The sequence below is a fragment of the Blennius ocellaris genome, assembly GCF_963422515.1.
Source record: "Blennius ocellaris genome assembly, chromosome: 15".
Classification (NCBI taxonomy): domain Eukaryota; kingdom Metazoa; phylum Chordata; class Actinopteri; order Blenniiformes; family Blenniidae; genus Blennius; species Blennius ocellaris.
Window position 1 is genome coordinate 9,507,998 of NC_137664.1, and position 21,896 is coordinate 9,529,893.

Genomic DNA, 21,896 nt, shown 5'->3' on the forward strand with positions numbered 1-21,896 from the left:
CCTGTTCATCACTTTTGATTTCCTTGTTTTAACAGAACCGTCCTCTGGCTTTGGTCCTTATGATGCCAAACTTCCCATTAATTCGCATTACGCTGCTCAGAGACAAGAGCTAGACATTGATACCTCATCGGAGGAGCGTGCAAGAAGAGCAAGCCCCAGCCCTCCTGTTCACATTGCTGGCCCACTATCGTCCGCCTCTTCTCCAGATCACCAGCACGGCAGCGCTAATTCTCAGGACTCTAAGACGAGCGGCGTGACGAAAATCTCCAAACAGTCTGCCAATGGAGTTTTGCAGTGCTTGGAAAGAGCTGCGGCTCCAGCTGCATCTATTCCTCAATGTCACGGACCAGAATCAAGCGTGGGCTCAGATCCTCCGCCACCAGCTCTGCCCCCAAAAACTAGAAAGGCGAAATTGCTTGAGGCTCCCAAAGTCACAGAGCATTCGGACTGGGGTGATTCAGACATGGACGAGGAGACTTATTCCAGTAGTCAGGAGAAACTGAAGGTTAAAAAGGTGTGGTCTATGTGTTTATGAAATCTGCACTGTCAGTGGTTTCTTTATTTGCTCATTGCCCTGCATAGTCGTAGCTGATACAGGAGAGCTAATGAAATGTTTTGGTTTTAAATTATATGAAGGTTTTTTTTTTTTTTTCCCCATTAACAAGCATTACTTATTATTTTCCAGATGCTTGGCATCTCACTGCCTTTTGTAAGCAACCTGTGCCCGTCATTGCATTCACTGATGTCAACGTGAAGCTTTTTTTTTTTTTTTACCCAGACACTGCATGATTGTCTTTGAACGTGTCACAGTATCTGCTCGTTTTGCTCTTGGCATAACCAAATTCCTCTGAAACGCTCACACTTTTTCTTTCTGCATGTTCCGGCTTGTGATAATTCACCTTAATGCCCTGTTCTCTGTTTGCAGGAACACTTGATGGAAAATTTAAATGGTATTGCCCCAGTTGTCAATGGTCTCTGTCCTGGAGAACTATTTGACATTGAGCTGTCTAAACTAGACAGCAGCCTGGGCATAAGTGTCACGGTACTGTTCGGCAAGGTTTTCATCCTTTTTTTTGTTTCGCCCCTTTTACCCCCATCTTGTGGCTGTGGCTTGATTGTGTTTGTTTTATATGATTTGCTTTCTTAACACCGTGTTGGAAGCTCTCGTGGTAAAAATAGCTCACCTTACTCTTTGCATGTGATCTATATTTTTCTTTTAACCAATTGGTGTTTTTGTTGTTTTTACTGGAATAAAGTCTCACAGTATTTTGAGTACGTTTATGATACGTAACATAACTGCTGAAAGCAGAAATGGGCAATAAGTTTACTTTGTGCTGACTGTAGTACGTGTTTACTGCTGATGTACAGAGTGATTAACTGGAGTGCCACTAATATAATTTGTCTCTCAGGGACGTTGAACATTGATTGGCATGGTTTCATTTATTTCTGTGGGATCATAACATTCAACAACAAATCATTCAACTGTTTACCTTTTTCTGTCAAGTCTATTTTAATTTGGGTCAAACAATATTGTATTAATCTGATTATCAAATTCATAATGGAATGCAATTTGTCATAAATCTTAATTGAATTGACAGAAATGTTACCAGTGTCAATGATGGTATCCATAACATCATACAAATACTTTTCATTTACAACTGAATCACATTTTTAAAGTGATAAATGTTTTGTTTTATTGTTGGTTTGAAAGATTCAGCATATTAAACCTCAATTTATGGCTTCTGTACTTTTTGTCAATAAGACAAAAGAAACAATATGCGGATTGTTGTCAGGACGAATATTTTTGCTATTGAAACTATTGCGGTGTCGATATGACGTCACGTAAACCCGTCTGTCATTGTACACTGTCTATGTATATTGCCATAAACCCAGTGTCTAATAAGATCGAACAACATGAAGTTTGGTCATTTTGCGAACTGCATCTTTATGTGATTGGTTAAAATCTTAACTGTAACTTAACCAATACTTGAATTCTGAAGCCACAATTAAAAACAAAGCATTTTTTCATATAGCAATTCAACTCAAAATAACAAATACCTTTACATCTACAATCAGTCCCCACAGAATTTCTACAATAAGCTATTTCACACAATAGAGTTAAAGTCTCTCTCTCTCTTTTCAGGGAGGTGTCAATACAACGGTCCGACATGGAGGCGTCTACGTCAAAGCCATTATACCGAAAGGTGCTGCTGAGCTTGATGGAAGGATACAGAAAGGTGAACATGTACTGATGTTGAAACGTGACATTAATGGGAAGACGAGATGAACGATAATGCACTCTCATTCAGTTGAGAAATATCTGAATGAACAAATGGGCCTTGTTTCTAATGTGTTCCTTCTCTGTCCTCCGGTCAGGCGATCGAGTGGTGGCCGTTAATGGGAGGAGTCTGGAGGGAGCCACGCATCAACAAGCAGTAGAAGTTCTCAGAGACACCGGCCAGGTGAGGGAGGACGTCCACTCTGAGCATGAGGCAGACCCGTGGTTTTACATAAAATTGCATGCTGCACTTATAAAGAGCACTATAAATAACTGTTATTACTCTCTGGGATGTAGTGTAACCGATTTCCTTTGTGCTTCCTTCCAGACGGTGCATTTGCTGATGGAAAAGGGTCATCCACTTGCAGACCGAGTTCATGCTCCTGTCACACCGCAGTGCACGCTGCTATCAGCAGGCAATGACCAACATCAAAACATGAACAAATTGAAGCAACCAGAGGTCAAAGAAAAACCGGAGTACAACTTTATCACACCGGGTGAGAAGACGCTCCACTGTACCGATAAGGGATTTTGAATACACCTCGGCGTCTCCCATAAATCAATTCATAGGCTGTTTTTCAGTATGTGATATTGCTTTGGTCACCTGAGGCCGTCCCATCCTCTATAATTTCATGCAGGTTTTCTTCTCATTATTCAAGTGATTATTTACAACATATTCATGTTACACTAAAACTCAGTTTGCTACCAGTAATATCAGTTGAAGAAAATGAGTTGTGATGTACAAAACCATTAACAGGACACTGCAGCCTCTTGAAGGGTTGAGTGGGAGGTGTGTCGTCTTTTTTGCAGGACCAGACATGTTTTTTTTTTTTTTCTGCACATTGATGAGTGACCAGAGTATCTAGTATTGGGTGTGTTTTATGGATTTTCCCACCAGCGTCTTTTACTAAAAATGACATAGTCCATATTGCTTGTCTGTTCTGAGTTTCTGGTTTCATATATGACTCAATGAAATCCACTAATTGCTGAATTATTCTGTTCCCAGCGTTGAGGAAATTTAATTTGTCAAAAAAAAGAAAACACAAACCCTCGACTTCACAGCCCGCACCGCAGACGGGATAATTGTGGTGGCACAATCCTTTATTTTCCATCCTTGTTGTGTTGTGTCGCAAGCTGATGTTGACGTTGCATAGTTTGGTACCAGTCTATTCAGTGTTATTTAGTTTTCGCCGCTGTGGTTGAACCAGGGCACCGGCTTAGGGTAATGTATTGTGGGAGGCATTTACTTGGTCTAGCAATTGGGGATTTTTTTTTTGTGTGTGTCTGGAAGAAAACGTGTAGCCAAGAATGAGCTTTAAAGTAAGATGGAAAATATATAGAAGGTTTTAAAGATCAAAAATGTTGAGAAAACTGCAGAGTTTTTTGGGTTTCTCACACCAAAACACCAACTTGAATGGCTGCCGAGTCAAACTCAATGGACCAAACTTGCTGAACAATAACATGAATTTATGTTATTGAATCAATACATTAAAACTGTTTTTTGACTTCGTGTTTCAATTTAAATGACTTCATCCATCTGATAACTGCTACTCAGACCATCTGGTCAATTGCAATTTGTCAAAAGCTTCAAAATGTATTTTTCTTATACATTTACCAACATAGTTTTTAGTGTGTATGTATAGTGTTGTTATTTAGGCTAAAACATATGTATGTTGTATTTAACTGATCAGCTCTTTCAAACATCACTGAGTGGGCACAATAGGGAAATATTCTTTCGGTTCTTCAACAAAATGATGTGTTTCCTTGAACTACAAGTTATGGGTCCTTGTTAATAATTTCTGTGGAAACGAATGACGAAAGGAAATAGGAAAGCCACTTTATAACCAGAAGTTCCACATGTGGTCCCAGAGCCTGGCTTGGCTCGATACGCCATTAACTGCCTGTTGTCCTTGCAGATAATGTGTTTGACGTTTGCTTGCTGAAGAACACGTCTGGGCTGGGCTTCAGTTTCAGTCGAGAGGAGAACATCCCCGGGGAACCCCCTAGCTCCAGCATGGTGCGGGTTAAAAAACTGTTCCCTGGCCAGCCGGCGGCAGAAAGCGGCCGCATCAACGTGGGCGACGTCATCCTGCGGGTTAACCAAACTCCCCTAAAAGGACTTTCACAACATGTATGTGGTAGAACCGTCAGTTTGTCCTCTCTTCTGGGTTTTGAGGAAAATATAGATGGCAATTAAGTTGCTTGACATCATACTTGATGTTGTATTGTCTATCCAACTTTTTGTGGGCACATAGGAGGTCATATCAGCGTTGCGGGGAACGGGACAGGAGGTGACGCTGCTCCTGTGTCGACCTAAACACGGCATCCTTCCTGAGATGGACTCTTCTCTTTTGGTTAGTTAATAAAAATAAAAAAAAGCTAATTAATAAAACACTTGAAATAAGTATTAAAAATGGAAACCAAATGTCATTATATCCCCCCAGACACCCATGTCATCACCCAGAAAGGAGCCAGTGACTCAGGCAGAGTCCAGCCTGAATGTCGGGACGATCTCCTCGCCTCAACAAAGCAGGAAACAGGGACTTGTGGAGGACGCCTTAGAGAGGCTCCTGCACAAAACCCCTGTGAGACAGAACAGCTACAGTGACAGCACGGATGGGGACGAGGAGGTGGAAGAAGCCTTCAGCCTGAACACTCTGGAGAACAGCAGGCAGACCTGGGAGGGCAGCGTGTACCAGACACCCAGTAGCAACATGGGACGGGGACCTTACAACAGCAGTGGAGAGCTGGACAACACTTTCTATACCCCAAACATGTCACTGCCAAGATCAGACATCAGTAGCCGGTATTTGATTTGAAAAATATATCAGACCTCCGCTTGTGATGCAATTTGTCATAGCAAGTGTGTGTGTGTGTATATATATATATATATATATAATTTATTTTTTTATTTTTTTATTTTTTTCCCCCAAGAAATTTGTAGATGATTTTTCTCTGTGGTGCTTTTTGTTTGTTTTATTTTTTTGGATAGGGATTTTTCCTCCCCTGGGGCAGCCGATTTAGAGTCACCCTCTCTACTTTTAATGCCATCTGCCTCCGCTCCAAGCCCTGATCCTCTTCCCCCTCCACTGCCTTTGCCCTTAAACCTCACAATGTCTGGCAATGGGCAGGAAGTGGACGAATTTGCCCCGGTAAGAAGTTGTCAGAATGCCCTTTTAAATTCCAGGAAGCTCTTGCATCCCACTTGTGATTAATGTAACCGAAACGCTTGTCTGTTGGCAGGAAGTGGAGCTCAGGATCTCTCTGATGAAATCAGAACAGGGCAGTCTCGGCTTCACCCTGACCAAAGGTAACGATCACGGCTGTTATATTCATGACATCGTCCAAGATCCAGCCAGAGGAGATGGGAGGCTCCGACCCGGGGACCGTATGATTACAGTAGGAATTCATTCCATATGTCAACAATATATCCAGTATTCTGAAATAAGCTTTTCTTTAACTCTAAGCCTTAGATAACAAACGTGTTTACATGTTAAACGTAAAGTTGCACTAAGTGTTTTTTAATATAGCTGAACTACTCTAAGTCTGTAATGGATTGATCTTTTCTCTCAGGTGAACGCCACAGATGTGAGTAATATGGGGCACACTGAAGTGGTCAGTCTTGTGCGTGCCGCTCCGCGGGTGGTTGACTTAGTGGTTGGCAGAGTCCTGGAGGCTCCCAAACCCCCCATAGAGGCCCACCTGCTGCCTGACATTTGGTTCAAAAACAACCAGGAGCCACTGGGTAGGAAATTACATCCCCGGAGTGTGTGATATTTCTTTAATGTACAAAGCGTTTGTTGCCTGACGGAAATTATCTGGATATTTTGTTTGTTGTCGCCATAAATGTCCGGTTTGAACAATTTCACTCCTTTCTTTCCTCAGGACTGGTCCTGGATGGTGGAAGTGACAGTCCATATGGGGTCTTATTTGTGAAAGACATCCTGCCGGGCTCGTCGGCTTCCAAGGAAGAGAGCCTCAGGCCACTTGATCTCATCCACTACATTAACGGCGCTCCGACTCAGGACCTAACTTTGAGCGAGAGCACCAGACTGTTGGAGCTCTCGCTCAATGAACTCACGCTCAAGGCCACAAGGTAGTGTGAACCAACAAAGATCATCATGTAAAACGTGTGCAGGATTCAGAATGCACACACACAATATGCAATCTTTTTTGTTTTTTTTGCCCACAGGGATGGAAAGCCTGTTTTTCCAGAGCAAAGAAGTGTCACTTTTCTCAACAACAACCTGAACCCAAATGTCTCGTCCAACGTGAATGGTTCGTTTTGCATCTTAGAAGCATTTTGTGCATTTAATGTACTTTATCTTGTTTACAGTTAACATTTTTTTTTTTTGCGTTTTAGGTTTTAAAGGGGAAGATTCAAGAGATGCTGAGGGTCTTGCTGCACCTTTAGAGGTGACTTTTTCTTATTTCTTTGCTTTGTAATCTATTTTATTGAAAAGCAAATGCTAAAGGAATATTAGTGGTGTGTTAATGGCAAATGGTTACACAATAGCTATGATTCCTTCATTTGCATTTCTGCTTTGTTTCTTTGCAAGAATTGACCAAAGTTTTGAATTAAAAGAGATTGCATGCCTTTTTGCCCAATATGCAGGAGGAGATCCTGAAGCTGGACCTGGAGAAGCCCCCGTCAGGAGGTCTGGGTTTCTCCGTAATTGGAGGGGAGAGAGGAATCTTTGTGAAGTCTATCACACCAGGAGGAGTAGCCGAGTCCTCGAGAAAACTGCAAGTCGGCGACAGGCTGCTGAAAGTGAGCATCGGTTAACATTTAGTGCTCGGAATTTGACTTTACATTAGCAAATGTACCTTTTATCACATCTTGTATTCACGCCTGAAACGTAATGCAACTAAATGTGGAATTTAGCAAAGCTGTTTGTGAATGTAAATCAAACTTAAGTTCCTTTTTTAAAATTCTAACTTTGTTGAACTTGCAGGTGAATAAAGAACTAATGACGGGCGTGTCCCACACCAAAGCTGTCACCACCATCCGTAAAGCGAAAGGCCTGGTCCATCTTATAGTGTCCAGACCAGCGGACCAGAACCCAAACACATACCTGGCCTATCTCCCCATCAACTCCGACAAATGCAATGGCAACACAGGTACAATTGAAGGCTTTGAAGAAAGTTTGATAATTGAATAGTTTATTCAAATTAAACTGCCCATCTAAGAAGCCATTTATATTTGGTTATAGCTCAGTGCAATTCAGCCATTTCTCTCACTGGACAAAGCTCTTTCCTGTTGTTTTCAGATCTGAGTGAAGACAGTGGAGTGAAGTCTAAGCTGTTCACACCGCATGATAATCTCAAATCTGCCAGCTTCCCTTCCATACCTCCAATAGGTACAAATGCAGTCGGCAGAAAGGAGTAAATGTATCACGAGAACAATGTTGTGAAGTGTTGGTGAACCTGCCATGTTTCAGACTACGATGACGGCCCACTGGAGCAGAGAGGAGAGATGGAGCAGAGTGCAGAGCTTTCTGAGGACACAGACTGTGATGGCTCTTCTTTACCGGAAGACTCTCCTCGGGTACAAGTGAAATCCTCCAAAACTGCTAAAATATCTGTCCTACTTATTGCTGGTTATTTGTAATTTGTCGCACATTTAACTCGAGTTCTCCTTGAACCTTCAGAGTTCCCGGAAAGCGATATGGCAAGAGGAGAGTGTTGATGACCCAAGGAGTGAAAAGTAAGATTTACCTTTCTTTCTTTGATTTTTTTTTTTTTAATTAAATACCATTAAAACAATACACATGATACTGAGACAGCTATTTCCTGTTTGTGTTGTGTCGGCAGCTACCTGCAGATGAGCGCTGGTCAACCGGAGGAAGATGAAATCACATGGGGAAGCGATGAACTGCCGATAGAAACCATGAAGTCCAAGTCAAGAGACGGTAACGCCAACGTTCCATTATCTTTAGATCTGAGTTTTAAATCTGCCAATAACTGTTAGCCTGATCATGAATGAGAGGCTAAAATGAGAGCTGATGGAAATGGGTGCAGTAATCAGGCGACTTGAGATTTATTTATTTTTTTTCCGTGTGTGTTGGTGTTTTAATGTTTGTGCCCAACAAATGTAAAGTGTTATACTATGTGTGATGTTTGATACTTGATGACTTGTTTTGTGTTTGCACAGACGGACCAATCATCACAGAGGACGAGCTCACCTCTCTGCCCCTCGTCAAAGTGGTGCCCGACGGCCAGTACACGGGACCAAAGCTCAACACCGTGGTCCGTATGATGAGAGGGCTACTGGAGCAGAAAGTCCTCCTGCAGGAGTTTGAAGTATGACACTTGAAACAGTTCTGAATTATTGAACGATGATGTGGTTTGTTTTATCGCTGAATAAATTAATCTCTGTGCCCGTAGAATCTTCAGAACCTGCAGCCACTGGATGACTGCTTGATCGGTCAGACGAAGGAGAACAAGAAAAAGAACCGCTACAAGAATATTGTTCCCTGTAAGAAAACCCTTTTTAGTTGTCTCTGTTGTGTGTCGGATTTCATAATATTGTTCATTTGTAATCATTCCGACCAAAGTTGAATTCATCAGTATTGAATGAAACATGATTTATGTCGCATTTCCTTTCCAGTCGATACGACTCGAGTCATGCTCGGCAAAGATGGAGGCTACATCAACGCCAACTTCATCAAGATGCCAGTAAAAGACGAGAACTTCTTGTACATCGCCTGTCAGGGACCTTTACCCACAACTTTAGGCGACTTTTGGCAAATGGTCTGGGAGCAGAAGTCCAACGTGATTGCCATGATGACGCAGGAGGTCGAAGGGGGGAAAGTGAAGTGCCAGCGGTACTGGCCCGACACGCCGAGGACGGCGGAGATGGTGGACGACAGGCTGCAGATAACGCTCATCAAAGTCCAACATCTGGATAACTTTGTCATCCGGCTCATTGAGGTCAAAGACGTACAGGTCAGATTAAAGAGGTTTCTTGCGACTTCTTTTTTTATTTTATTCATACTTTAAGGTTTTATTATGCCCTCCACATGGGCAGATAAACATAAGAGCTCCTCTTTTCCGCAGACAAATGAAATCCAGCATGTTACTCATCTAAACTACACCGGATGGCCCGACCATGGAACGCCCTCACAACCCGAGCAGCTGCTCACATTTATTTCCTACATGAGGCACGTCCATCGATCGGGGCCGATCATCACACACTGCAGCGCAGGAATCGGTCGCTCAGGGACCCTCATATGTATAGACGTGGTTCTGGGTCTCGTCAGTAAAGACGCTGATGTAAGTATCACTGGTGTAAAGCTTTTTTTTTTTTATTTCCAATGAAGCATTTGCTGTCATTTTACCCCAGTCTGACGGACATTTTTCTGCAGTTTGATATTTCAGATGTTGTAAGAAATATGAGGCTTCAGAGACAGGGAATGGTCCAAACAGAGGTGAGTCTACCATCGAGTATCTTAACAAATGTGACAGTCCATCCCTCCTGCCTGCCTGCCTTTCTCACACATTTCCTTTCTTTTCCTCCTTGCAGGACCAGTACATTTTCTGCTATCAAGTGATTCTCTATGTCCTCCGATGCCTTCAAGCAGAAGAAAACATCTCCGGATGAGAGAGAGCCACATATTGTTGTCATGTAGAGGCTGGATGACTCACAAGAGCAAAACAAAAATGAAAGTTGAAACGGGCAGACATTGCCAAATTACACATACATGTGTTTTTATTGCCTTAAACTATTTGGTTCCTTAAAAGTCAATCCGTAAAAGAAGTCTATATTTTTATTTTTTTGCTTTTTGAGTTCTCTCGCTCTGGCTGCTACTCCCTTTCAATGCATTTATGAGAACTGCTGATTGTATTTCTTATTGTCCCCTTCAAGAGAACACTAATATTTTTTCAGATTCTTGGATAAAATAATTATTAAGTGAATGATGATTTCATATTTTATGTGGAACAATATTGTGTATTTTGAAGCCTATGTTGATGCTGGAACATGCCTTGACAGAATACTATGTCAGTATTTGCTTTGTAAATCAATTATACAGTTACTGCTCACTGCCTGAGGCAAATGATGGAATTAAAAGTGTACATATTCAACTCAAGAAAATTAAACTGGATACATTTTAAATCAAGTCTAGAGAATTTATTTCTTTGAAAGGAAGTTTGAATTGTGAGCTTGCTATTTTTTTTTTTTGGGGGGGGGGGTATATTTTTATTCTATTAATAGATCACCGTCACACTGTGAGGTTCCATTATATAGTTATTTGTAGATTAATCGTTTCTATCAATACGCCCGTGTTTGTTTCAAGAAGTGACTTCCAGCCTAAATACAAGCAAGTTACAGTGATGAATTCTTTATAAGGGGAAAGGCCACATGTGCATTACTTCCAGAGGCTGCTTACAAACACAACTACAAGAGTGAGAAAAGGCTGCCACGACTAACAGTTGAATATATATTGAGAGTATTGAGTGTAAACTCAATTTTTAAATTTTGTTATAGTTTGATACATACACAGGAGATAAATTCCATAAAATAAAATGAATGTGCTTTGCACATAATTCATATAAGGGTTTCAGCAGAAATGTCTTTAACTTTTCTACTATTAATGTATTGTTTTGCTTCTGGTTGCGAACACGGCAAAGATCGATTGTACTATAAGAGTTTCACCACCAGGTGGTGTCAAAACTCGCACAATCCATTGATTTATCCATCACTCATTAAGCCAGTGCTTCTCAAATGGTGGGGCGAGCCCCCCTGGGGGGGCGTGGTGGCGTGTCAGGGGGGGGGCGTGAGGCGGGCGCGACTTTCAGTATTAGTGTCTTTATTCATGCTTGAACGATTAAAAAAGGGCCTCCAGCTCATTTTATTAATTTATTTTGATAATCAGGCGATTGTATGCAGAATGCTGGTGCCAGCAACTCATACAGTGGTTTATACAGATAAATAAATAAATATTATCAGGTTCTCAATGGTCGTACAATTCAGGGGGGGGGCCCTGAAAAAAATTCTGTCCTCTAGGGGGGGCATGACAGAAAATAATTGAGAACCACTGCATTAAGCCATGAAAAGTGATTGCGTTATCATTGGTATTACTATTCACTCATACCAGCCAGTGTGGTACATTTTAATAGGACTTATGTGAAATATTGCTGAGCAAATGTTTCTCACTGTAATGTACAAACAGACGAGGGACCCCCCCTGTTGTCTATTTATATGCATTTTGTGTGTGTTTAATTATCGATGAAAACGTATCTGTACTTGCAACATGTACTTTTCAAGTATATACTCAGGTGCATGTAGTACCAATTAAATGGCAGCAACCCCCTACAATTAACTGGTCATCACAACCTGCTGACGTTCAAAGTAAGTTTAAAAGTGAGTAACAAAAGGTGCTTAAATGTATTTTCAGTGGACTATGTTGGTGCCTTATTACGTGGTCAAAGAATTAAAATAAATAGCTGATGAATCTGGGTTGATGCAGGAACCAAGCTTTAATTTGGACAAATAAATATCTGAAAAAGTAAAAAAAAAAAAAAAAACATCCAGTAGGATTCCAAGTATGAAGGTAGAATTGTCCAACTGTTTTAAGATAATAGGCAAGCAAAAGTAAAGCATATTACCTCTTTTCACAATGATGGAATTCACAAATCAGTTGCAGTTATCGAAGAGCCGCCACAGTTAAAACAAAAATGATTCAGTTGAGTGCAGAGCAATAAGACAAGCACGTTTGTGAAACATGGTCATAATCTGTGCTAATAATAATCTATGACTTTTCCGCGTACATTACAAATTATAAAGTATCAAAACCTCTTCCCGGATGTGACGTTGGTCTATGCGTCACAATTAAATGGCGGCGTACACAGTGGCCACGCTTGCACAGTGAAAAGTTACTGTTAAAAAAAAAAACGGATTTCTTTTTCGCAACAAATTGACAATACTCAGGTGGAGTCATGTCTGGACGACAAAGCAACAAGTTACCAAACAACCTGCCGCAGCTTCAGAATCTGATCAAAAGGGACCCTCAGTCGTACGTGGAGGAGGTAGGAGCTTTTAGCCGAGGTGGCTAATGTGTTAGCTGCGAGACTCGTCGCTACATTTAACACATCCTGTGTTGTCTCTCGATATAAGCTCATATCTACCAGTACTTCTTCACCTTTTAGTATCCCTGTTTGGATAAACGTTGCTGGATGAATAAAGAGAATACCTGGATAAAGTAATTTACTCTGCTGTGTTGAACTGCTACAGAGAAGCAGACGGAAATCATCAACAACTACATTTAGGTCCTGTAATATACACTTCAGAAAGCTGGTAGTAAATGCTAGCAAATGTAGCCTCGCCTAGAGGAGACAATTAGAACCTCGACAGCATGTCTGAATGGAAATTATGGGAATAATTTATCACATGGAATTAGATTAAATATACTGTTGATAATGGATCAGTGCTACAGTGAAATTTCTGTGTTGAAGCCTGTTACTCAATGTTGTGGAGTTCGCGTGTTGCCACTGTGCCTGCAGAATTTTTCGCTGAGCACTGGTTCCTCTCAAGATGTGTAATCGTCCATCGCTGTATATGATGGATATGTGTTAGTGCTAACCACTGACAAGGATTAACAACCTGTGTCGGGTTTAAAAAAAAAACCTAAACAAAACAGGATGGAATTAATAAACAAATGGGCTGGTGACCCAGTAGTGATGGAGGTTAGGAAATAGAGTGTTGAGGGTGCAAACTTTCTATCAACCTGGACAAATGAGAAAAACATAAAGTTGTAATAATGTGTTAATGGTTGCATGTTTGTTCCCAACAGTTTCTGCAGCAGTACCGACATTATCAGTCCAATGTGCAGATCTTCAAACTGCAGCCTGACAAATCCAACAAGGAGCTGGCAGAATTGGTCATGTTTCTTGCACAGGTAATGGAGGTGTACAGTAGGTATTGATGCAGTCGATTGACTTGCTTTCTGTGAGCTGTGTACTGAACACTCTGCTCGCTCTTCAGGTTGGTCACTGCTACACCCAGCAGCTGTCTACCTTCCCCCAAGAGCTGTCTGAGTTATTACTGAGCTACCACACAGTCCTGGAGCCAGACCTGCGGATGGTAAGAACAACTCAGACTTCGGCAGAAAACTAGAGATGCACGTTTATCCACATTCACTTTAATAGTTGAGGAAATGATGTCTTGTGAATCTCTCTGTCTGTCAGACATTCTGCAAAGCGCTGATTCTTCTGAGGAATAAGGACTTGATAAACCCCTCAGGCCTCCTGGAGCTTTTCTTCGAGCTGCTGCGGTGTCATGACAAACTCCTCAGGAAGGTCAGAATGTGTTTATTTCCCCCCACAAATACCAAATGAAGAAAAATTCTGCCAAAAGTAACACATATTTTTCATCATCAGCGTTTTCATTGAGGACAGTGAACAAACATGTTCTAATCTTGTCCACTTTTCACACCCTGAGCGACGCAACCCATGAATGTTTAAAAAATAAATATATGGTAGTGCCCGGTTTTCCTTGTTTTTCACGTTACTACAAAACATGTATCTAAATACTACAGCAATCTATTGTGTGACATAATCTCCATGAGTCTGCCTTGTATGTGTTTTTTAATACACAAACAGAGCAGATGTTGAGGTCACATTGCATCTAATCTGCCCACAAAATGCCCCAAAACGCAGCACTTTACCTCTGGGAGAGAGAGAAATGACCAGAACTGAAGAAAATCCACATTTATCATCTAACATTTTTATAAATTTGTCAAATAAGACTTTTAAAAAAGCACTTATTTTCTTGTTGTATTATAAGCTGGATATATCTTTAGTAGGATATATCATTGTGTTATATAAAATTCTACAGAAGAAGCATACTTAGAATACATTGAAATTATAAAGCACCTTTGAGTAAACTTTAAGCATCATTTATATATTTGGATGTCGTGCCAAGTTTCTTTAGAAAATTAAAATATGGTCACTTTACCACAATATACAAATGTTTATTACTTCCCCTCTCTACATGATTACGTAGTTTAATTTTGAAAGAGTGCAGATAGTTGTGCATTAATAATATACTAAATAATATAAAAACAGGAAGCTTTGCAAATGTGTTTGTAACTTGTTTTATTTGTATATTTTTTCCATTCCAAAACTGGGGTCAGGTGAAGTCAGATTTTCATTTTCTATTGTCTTCATGAAACTGTTATTACAACGCTATTACAATCTGTGGAATAGCTCATTATTTGACTGTTATGGTGTGGTTTGTCAACCCTGTCTTATTGCTTTATTGTCTCTTCTTCCGTTATTAGATATAATAACTCCTTCTCCCCACAGACGCTGTACACGCACATTGTAGCAGATATCAAAAACATCAATGCCAAGCATAAGAACAACAAGGTCAACACAGTAAGTACGCCTCTATATGTTTTGCTTCGCATTTGACTATAATTTTGTGACAGTATTTTATTTTATTTTTTTTAAACGTCCCCTCACTCTCTTATGTATTGTCTGTCTCAGTCATTGCAGAACTTCATGTACACCATGCTGAGGGACAGTAATCCCATTGCCGCGAAGATCTCATTAGATGTGATGATGGAGTTATACAAGAGGAACATCTGGTGCGTTGGAAGAGAAATAAACCTCACAAAGCTCTTTTTTTATTACATTTATCTGAGTTCTTTTTCTTTTTCCACAGGAATGATGCCAAAACAGTAAATGTCATTACAACAGCTTGCTTCTCAAAGGTGACAAAGGTATGTTGTTGTTGTTTTTTCTAATCTGGAAAAAAATACTCTGTGTTGAATAAGTAGGGGGAGAAAAAACATCTTTATCCTCACCAGCTGCTCTGTCTTTTCAGATTCTTGTCGGAGGTCTCAAATTCTTTCTGGGCAAAGACGAAGATGAGAAAAGTGACGACGACTCAGACTCGGAGGTACTAATATTGAATTGTCTTGAAAACAGTTTTCATCAAACTCGGATCTCCTCCTTGCTGAGATTTCAGTAATCTTCAATATTTACATGCTACATTGTGCAATATGGATCACATAAACTTGGTTATTGACTAGTCAATATTACCCTCGACTCAATCTAAGGATACTTCGTCCTCCACTTATGTTAATATGCAAGAATATGAACGCCATTGTTTATGTGTCCGGACTTTGAAGATTGAGTAACGTACCAAAGATATCTGTTTGAACCAGACATCTTCACTCCAGATGAGTGGCACTGAAAATCTAGTTCTGAGCTTCAAAACGTAATCCTTGCTTTTTCAGACCGTTTTCCTCTGTGCATGTCCACTTAAAAGCAGACTGTCGTCATCAAATAGTATGTGGATTACAAGCATATCATCCAGGTGAAAAGCAGCACAGCTGTCAAAAGGAGCAAGAGATTCTAACAAATAGATATCGAGTGTGTGTTTGGATTTGTAGGATTACAATAATTATCCACCATGGTGGCATGAATACTATTCTACCATTTGTGTTATTTATATTTGTGTTTTATCCTCAAGTTTAAAATCAATATTGATCAAATGACCCCAATAAGCAAATTAATGGAGTTGTGGGAACTTTGTGCATCTTGATTGGCAGGATCGTCATTGTCAAAGAGAAGCGATTGGTCAGTGGGTGGTCTTTTGATATCTGCAGACTCTTATCCTGATTGTAATCCTGGACAGTTTGGGTTTTAAGCACAAGTTACGGTGGTACTATACATGCATAAAATATACCCTCAAAACCCTGAATAGGAGTACAGGCCTGAGTTGATAAATATTTTCAAGTTGGAATGAAGCTGTTCTTGAGTCGTGGGGGGAAAAAAATCAGTTGTAACTGTTAAACAGTTGAACGTAGTGCTGGTGTTCCCATTCTTAGCTGCTTTTCTATTGGTTTATACACACTGCTGTGGCAGCAGCAGTCACACTGAGCGTTATAATGAGATGACCGTTTCATTTCTGACAACGTGAGACAATTTTCTTGACTAAAGGGGGTTGTCTTTAGTCGCAAGACAGCAAGGACAGAAATCTGGCAGGCATCCAAGTGTCAGATATAAGTTTGGATTAGTCCCCTTTATGTTCTAAGTGAGCCTCTTCTTTTAGAATGAGGGGCCGTCGGCAAGAGAGCTGATGGTGAGATACTCCACCAACAAGAAAACCTCAAAAAACAAGAAGAAGATGGAAAAGGCCATGAAAGTCCTCAAGGTACAGCTACTTTACTTCCGACCAAGGCAATGTTTAGTCCCATCCGTGTTCAGGTGGAGTGGGTGGTTTTGGATCTTCACTCTCATATGTCCTCCTACACAGAAACACAAGAAAAAGAAGAAGCCCGAAGTGTTTAATTTCTCTGCAATTCACCTCATTCATGATCCTCAAGGTAACCGCGGCCACTCCACAGCAGCTGAAGCAAAAGACTGCATCAGAATACTTGTGTGACATTTTACAGAGCTGAAAACCCATCTAGTAAATATTTCTTTCCCTTTAGATTTCTCAGAGAAGCTTTTGAAGCAATTGGAAGACTCCAAAGAGCGTTTTGAGGTGAAGATCATGATGATGAATCTCATATCCCGGCTGGTTGGAATCCACGAGGTAAGGGAGTTGCGTCTTTCTTTCTGTTCGTCGATTTCAACCAGCTTATTTAAAATATAATCCTCACACACGGATGGTGGAGAACGGATGGACAGGGGTCATTTTGCAACATTTGAAAGTCTTATCCGATCTAATGTTTCCTATAATGCTTTTTAAAAATTAAGTCAAGAAAGGGTACAGCAGCATGAATTGAGTCTTTCCCCCCCTTTAACACAGAATACATGGGAGGTAACGAACAAAGGATGAATGCATAAAATACATTTAAGAATATACGATGATAGGGGAAATACATGTAGAAAGAGAATGGGAAACCATTAAAAAAAAAAAAAAAACTAGCAAGCTGTCAGACTTTGTTAAATTTCATTACTTCCCAACTTTTGAAACATTTAAGTGCTTTTGTACATTTTCTCAATTTTCACTTTGATAGAATTGATCTTTTTGAATCTTACGGAACATTTCTGTCGGTGGAGATGACTTTGATGAATTTATAAACATAACATAACTTTACATAATATTAGTAGCAAAAATTCTCATATAGTCAAGTCCTGAACTGTATTTAATCGATTAATTCAATCCAGCCGTTGATGCGTCTTCACACTTCTCCTGGTGTTGGTACTACACTGCAACGCAGTGACGTAGGCTGTGGTTAATTCATGCTTGATGTCGGGAAATAATTTTTTGCATTAACGGTATTTTAATAATCGTGTTTTCTGCCTGGTGTTTGACAGCCACATCTCGCATTGTGTACGACGAGTGTGAACTCACTCTTTTCTTCTCTCGGCAGCTCTTCCTCTTCAATTTTTATCCCTTCATTCAGAGGTTTCTGCAGCCACATCAGAGAGGTAAAACAAAACGCCATTAAATAAGTGATGCTCTCGGCTGATGAGAAGTTTCTAACCAGCTGGTTTCTCTGTAGAGGTAACAAAGATCCTCCTGTGTGCTGCTCAGGCCTCCCACCAGCTGGTCCCCCCTGAGGTTTGTGTTACAAGCTTGTTAAGCGAACGAAACGGCTTTGCATTGTGGGTTAACGCTCTTCACTTTTCACGTTTCCAGGTCATTGAGCCCATGATCATGACCATCGCCAACAACTTTGTGACAGACCGAAACAACGGGGAGGTCATGACTGTGGGGTGAGTAGACGATGTGTCAACTTTCTGCTTGTAGTTTTTCCACAATTGATGTAGATTTAAGAGGCAAATGCATAAAAAAAACAACCACCATAAATGCCACCCATCCATGCTCAGAAACTGCAGTGAATTTGTATATTAACACTCATTGTAATTACAAAGACTGCTACTTTTGTTTCTTGGCCTAAATCAACAGGAGTGAAAAATGCATCCGGCTCTCGATGCTGCATTGGTTCTCGATGCCGCATTTGCTATGATACCAATGTCGGTTTCCTGTCCAATGCGCACACACTCAGACGACACACAATTTAAATTGCAGTCATCTGTGTACTCATCAGTGTGTTATTCCCAGAATGGGATATGCTCTGGAGCACTGCAATTGCATTGAAATACAACAGCACCAGAAAGTATCTGCCTTTTTAGTGACCAAAACAAGATAAAAATGTGTTTTATAGAAAGTCTTTCACAGCCAAAGTAAAAACAAACATTTAAATGCAATACACCCTTTTTGTCACAGTCCTCCTGACAAAGTGTCTCGATCTTTAATAGTACTTTCTAACTTTGCATATTATTGCACACTGGAGTCTGAGCTTTATTTCTGTATGAGTCTTCACAGTAACGTGGTTTATCGGACTCAAGAAAATGAATCTTGTTAGAGGCAGATAAAATGTGTTCTACCATTTTAAAATACGTCCATAGCAGGAGGGGAAGGCACACTGTACCATCCCAATTAAAAATGTGTGTAGCAGTGGATCTGTGGTGGCGTTACAACACGGGTCCGGTTGCACAGGACAGATTATAATTAAATTTGGTTTTGAAGCAGTACTTTTCAAAGATCTGAATTCACTTTAGGTGTAAAAGAGCTCAAATACAGTTGTGAATAGATTCCAAATACATCTAGAAATCTTGCGTTCAACTAAAGAAAGATGGAGGGTTGAAGCTCTGCGACCTCTTTGCATTTCAGTATCAATGCAATTAAGGAAGTATCGGCTCGCTGCCCACTGGCCATCAATGAAGACCTGCTTCGGGATCTGGCTCTGTACAAAACACACAAAGACAAGAGTAAGGAGGGATTTTTTTAAATTCTTTCTTAATTTGGTGCTTTATATACCATAGTCTTATTATTCTAACCCAACATGCTTCATGTGTTTCAGATGTGATGATGTCTGCCAAAGGTTTGATCCAGCTTTTCAGGAATCTCAACCCACAGATGCTGTTAAAGAAAGACAGGGTGAGTCCTCTCTGAACTTTGATTTAAATCAGACAACATCATTTTATCTTTCAAACTGACTCGGCTATATTTATATATTTACACTTTTGTGCAGGGGAGACCTACAGAGGCATCGACAGAGGCCAAGATCAAAGAGTACGGCGAGCTGGAGGCCAAAGATTACATCCCTGGAGCTGAAGTTCTGGAGGAGGAAGAGGAGAAGAAAGAGGGTGGCGAGGACGGAGGTCAACTGCTGTTATGTTCTGGAATATAATTGTGTCCTGTGTTTGTGTGGGATTTTTAAGCCAAATTCACCGTATTGTTCAGCAGATGGCTGGGAGAGTGCCAGCATCAGTGATGATGATGAAGCTGGGGAGTGGGTGGACGTTCACCACTCATCTGATGAAGAAACAGGACAAATGGTGATGATTACAAAGCTTTTCTCCAATCTAAAATCGCCTTTTTGGCTAATTTTAATGTACGATTGGGTTTTTTTTTTCATCAAATGCACTATGGTCGAAAATGCAATAATGCACCAGTACAAAAGGTTCACACAACATGGGGGGAAGAAGACACAGAGCCCTCGTTCACATAAATACAAAGTTTGGACCAACCAATAATCTGAAACCTTTCTTTGTTCTGCTTCAGGCGGAGAAACTACAGAGTATTCCACCTGAAGAGAGAAAAGCCAAGGCGGCGGCGATCAGCAGCAGCAGGCTCCTCACTCAGGACGAATTTAAGAAGATCCGTGTGGCTCAGATGGCCAAGGAGGTGAACGCTGCGCCGGGAAAAGGCCAGAAGAGGAAGATCGTGCACAGTGACGATGAGGACAACCAGTGAGAGCACAACTTTAAGCCTAAAATATGAGACGATGCGTCAGGTCTTGAGTGACGCTCACAGTGAATCTTCTCTTGTCTTCTCCTGTGTTTTTCTCTCAGGGGCGAGGTGCTGACCCTGAGAAACATTGAGAAGCTGCATAAGAAACCAAAAGCAGACAAGGAAACCCGACTGGCAACAGCTATGGTGAAGTGATATTCCAATATGATCTTGAGAACGGGGATGTTAATTGAACTCCCCAGTGCCAGTGGAGACATAAAAGAAGCAAATCTATCATTTTATTTGCACCGCTAGAATTGTGGAAGTGAAGTTTTAATGTTTTGGGGGGGAAAACAAACTAGTTGTTAATGTATCATCTGTCTGTAAAATGAGGTCCGATTTTTTTCACTCACTTTGTGTTTGATTTTTGAAGGCGGGACGAACCGATCGGAAGGAGTTTGTGAGGAAGCATACCAAGCTGAACCCGCATGCCAGCACCAGCAACAAGGAGAAGCGGAGAAAGAAGAACTTCATGATGATGAGATACAGTCAGAACGTCAGAACTAAAGGGAAGCGCTCCTTCAGAGAGAAGCAGGTAATTCAACTTATTCAGTCGTAATCAATTGTGGATAAACTCATAGTTGGTTTCAAACTGATAATGTGTTGTTTCTCTCGTCCAGATCGCTTTGCGTGATTCACTCCTGAAGAAGAAGAAGCATACTTAGGATGGAAAGACGCCGTCTTGTATTTTGCTTGTGCTGGCTGTCAGACGGCCGTCACTAACCTGAACTTTGACTGTGTCAAATATTATTGTTCAACATTAACGTGATCTTTAATAATATGCTAATGTGTCCTTTCACCCGATGAACTGTGTACACTTATGCTGGCCTGAAATAAATCATTTTTCACAACTGTGCAAACATGATTTCCAATATTCCCTGTTTTAATTATGTTATAACACATAAGACATTTTTTTTTTTTTTTTTTAATCCGATGCCTCTATCATTTAGAATCATTAAACAGGGGTCGTGACATAAACCTGTCTTTTGTGCCAGCGATAGGAGTCACATGAGGTTTACCATTTGAGAGTGACGAGGGAGCTGTTTCAGGTATGGGAAAGATGTACATTTTGAGACACATCAGTATTGTACCTTTGAATCACGGTGTGTTTCGTCTTTTTAAACGCTGGACACCGTCAAAGGTTGGCCAGCTTACAGGGTGATCAATCCTGAGCTAACTTCCCATACCCAATCATGAGCATTGCCTGGTTCTTTCGTTGGCGCAGACCACATCATCGTTTACTGTTTCCCACTCTTATCTGAAGCTTGAGGGCTCTTCACACTCGGTCTGTGCCCTTTGATCTCTTCCTCTCCAGGAAGTGTCTGCTTTTTGATTTCTTCATTTGAAGGTCTATCTATCTGGGCGGGCTCCTCCACCTGCATTTCTGTGCTTGTGCCAACCTCTTCAGTGACATGAGTGCCGATGCTCTGCGAATTGTGGCTTTTGTCCCGTCGCTGTGCTGGCCTTTTCCATGTGAAGTTTGCATGTTCCCCTGGTACATGTGTGGGTTTCCTCTGGCTACTTCGATTTTTGTCCAGAGTCCCAAAAAAAAATGCATGTGAGATTAAGTGGTGACACTAAATTACACTGAGGTGTGAGTGGGTGTCAATCTCTGTTTTTCCTTTGATGAAAAAGTGTCCAGGGTGTATCAACAAAGAGCAAAATGTTGCCATTTTGAAACAAGTGATCATATTAGGGTGGATGGGATTTTTTGATGGGAAAAAGAAGTATACAACAAGTGTGCAATTTAATCACAAGATGTAATAGTAACCCCCAAAATGCAAGGTCTCCATGTCTTTGACCGGCTTTGAAATTTGTATGAGTAAAGTGTTAACATTAAAAACTTGTCTCAATAAA

At 40.8% G+C, this 21,896-nt stretch overlaps 2 protein-coding genes across 8 annotated transcripts in view; both read left to right on the forward strand.

The window, feature by feature from the left end:
• The window catches only part of ptpn13 (protein tyrosine phosphatase non-receptor type 13), a 39,761-nt gene extending 29,383 nt beyond the window's left edge, over positions 1–10,378 (forward strand). For 2 of the 6 annotated variants that reach the window (XM_080510088.1, XM_080510092.1), the window contains 26 exons: positions 36–514; positions 926–1,057; positions 2,144–2,237; positions 2,377–2,462; positions 2,607–2,775; positions 4,195–4,409; positions 4,534–4,632; positions 4,723–5,084; positions 5,271–5,430; positions 5,522–5,677; positions 5,852–6,023; positions 6,164–6,374; positions 6,471–6,556; positions 6,642–6,694; positions 6,894–7,049; positions 7,234–7,399; positions 7,549–7,638; positions 7,720–7,826; positions 7,930–7,985; positions 8,093–8,190; positions 8,433–8,581; positions 8,666–8,756; positions 8,889–9,226; positions 9,338–9,553; positions 9,646–9,708; positions 9,804–10,378. In XM_080510088.1, the coding sequence (XP_080366214.1) occupies positions 36–514; positions 926–1,057; positions 2,144–2,237; positions 2,377–2,462; positions 2,607–2,775; positions 4,195–4,409; positions 4,534–4,632; positions 4,723–5,084; positions 5,271–5,430; positions 5,522–5,677; positions 5,852–6,023; positions 6,164–6,374; positions 6,471–6,556; positions 6,642–6,694; positions 6,894–7,049; positions 7,234–7,399; positions 7,549–7,638; positions 7,720–7,826; positions 7,930–7,985; positions 8,093–8,190; positions 8,433–8,581; positions 8,666–8,756; positions 8,889–9,226; positions 9,338–9,553; positions 9,646–9,708; positions 9,804–9,881 (4,082 nt within the window). In that variant the 3' untranslated portion in view covers positions 9,882–10,378. The remainder of the gene's footprint in view (positions 1–35; positions 515–925; positions 1,058–2,143; positions 2,238–2,376; positions 2,463–2,606; positions 2,776–4,194; positions 4,410–4,533; positions 4,633–4,722; positions 5,085–5,270; positions 5,431–5,521; positions 5,678–5,851; positions 6,024–6,163; positions 6,375–6,470; positions 6,557–6,641; positions 6,695–6,893; positions 7,050–7,233; positions 7,400–7,548; positions 7,639–7,719; positions 7,827–7,929; positions 7,986–8,092; positions 8,191–8,432; positions 8,582–8,665; positions 8,757–8,888; positions 9,227–9,337; positions 9,554–9,645; positions 9,709–9,803) is intronic. The other 4 variants (XM_080510089.1, XM_080510090.1, XM_080510093.1 and 1 more) reach the window with 4 other exon arrangements.
• A 1,753-nt stretch (positions 10,379–12,131) lies between these two features.
• sdad1 (SDA1 domain containing 1) lies at positions 12,132–21,804 on the forward strand. Of its 2 annotated transcripts, none has more exons than XM_080510365.1 (22): positions 12,132–12,307; positions 13,072–13,176; positions 13,263–13,361; positions 13,466–13,576; positions 14,585–14,656; positions 14,768–14,868; positions 14,946–15,003; positions 15,108–15,182; positions 16,341–16,442; positions 16,545–16,614; positions 16,723–16,826; positions 17,611–17,668; positions 17,743–17,801; positions 17,880–17,956; positions 18,918–19,015; positions 19,108–19,184; positions 19,279–19,408; positions 19,494–19,585; positions 19,812–19,999; positions 20,102–20,186; positions 20,413–20,574; positions 20,660–21,804. In XM_080510365.1, the coding sequence occupies exons 1-22, from the start codon at positions 12,218–12,220 to the stop codon at positions 20,702–20,704; spliced, it is 2,058 nt and encodes a 685-aa protein (XP_080366491.1). In that variant the 5' UTR covers positions 12,132–12,217; the 3' UTR covers positions 20,705–21,804. The 2 variants fall into 2 exon arrangements, with proteins under 2 accessions (XP_080366491.1, XP_080366492.1); XM_080510366.1 differs by having other exon boundaries at positions 12,169–12,294.
• Positions 21,805–21,896: the final 92 nt, after the last annotated feature.

What these genes read in the sequence shown, in the direction of transcription:
- sdad1 (XM_080510365.1), top strand. Translation starts at nt 12,218, where the DNA reads ATGTCTGGACGACAAAGCAACAAGTTACCAAACAACCTGCCGCAGCTT. An exon ending in CTCAGTCGTACGTGGAGGAG is followed by an intron (nt 12,308 to 13,071) that starts GTAGGAGCTTTT and finishes TGTTCCCAACAG; the next exon opens with TTTCTGCAGCAGTACCGACA. An exon ending in CAAAACACACAAAGACAAGA is followed by an intron (nt 19,016 to 19,107) that starts GTAAGGAGGGAT and finishes CATGTGTTTCAG; the next exon opens with ATGTGATGATGTCTGCCAAA.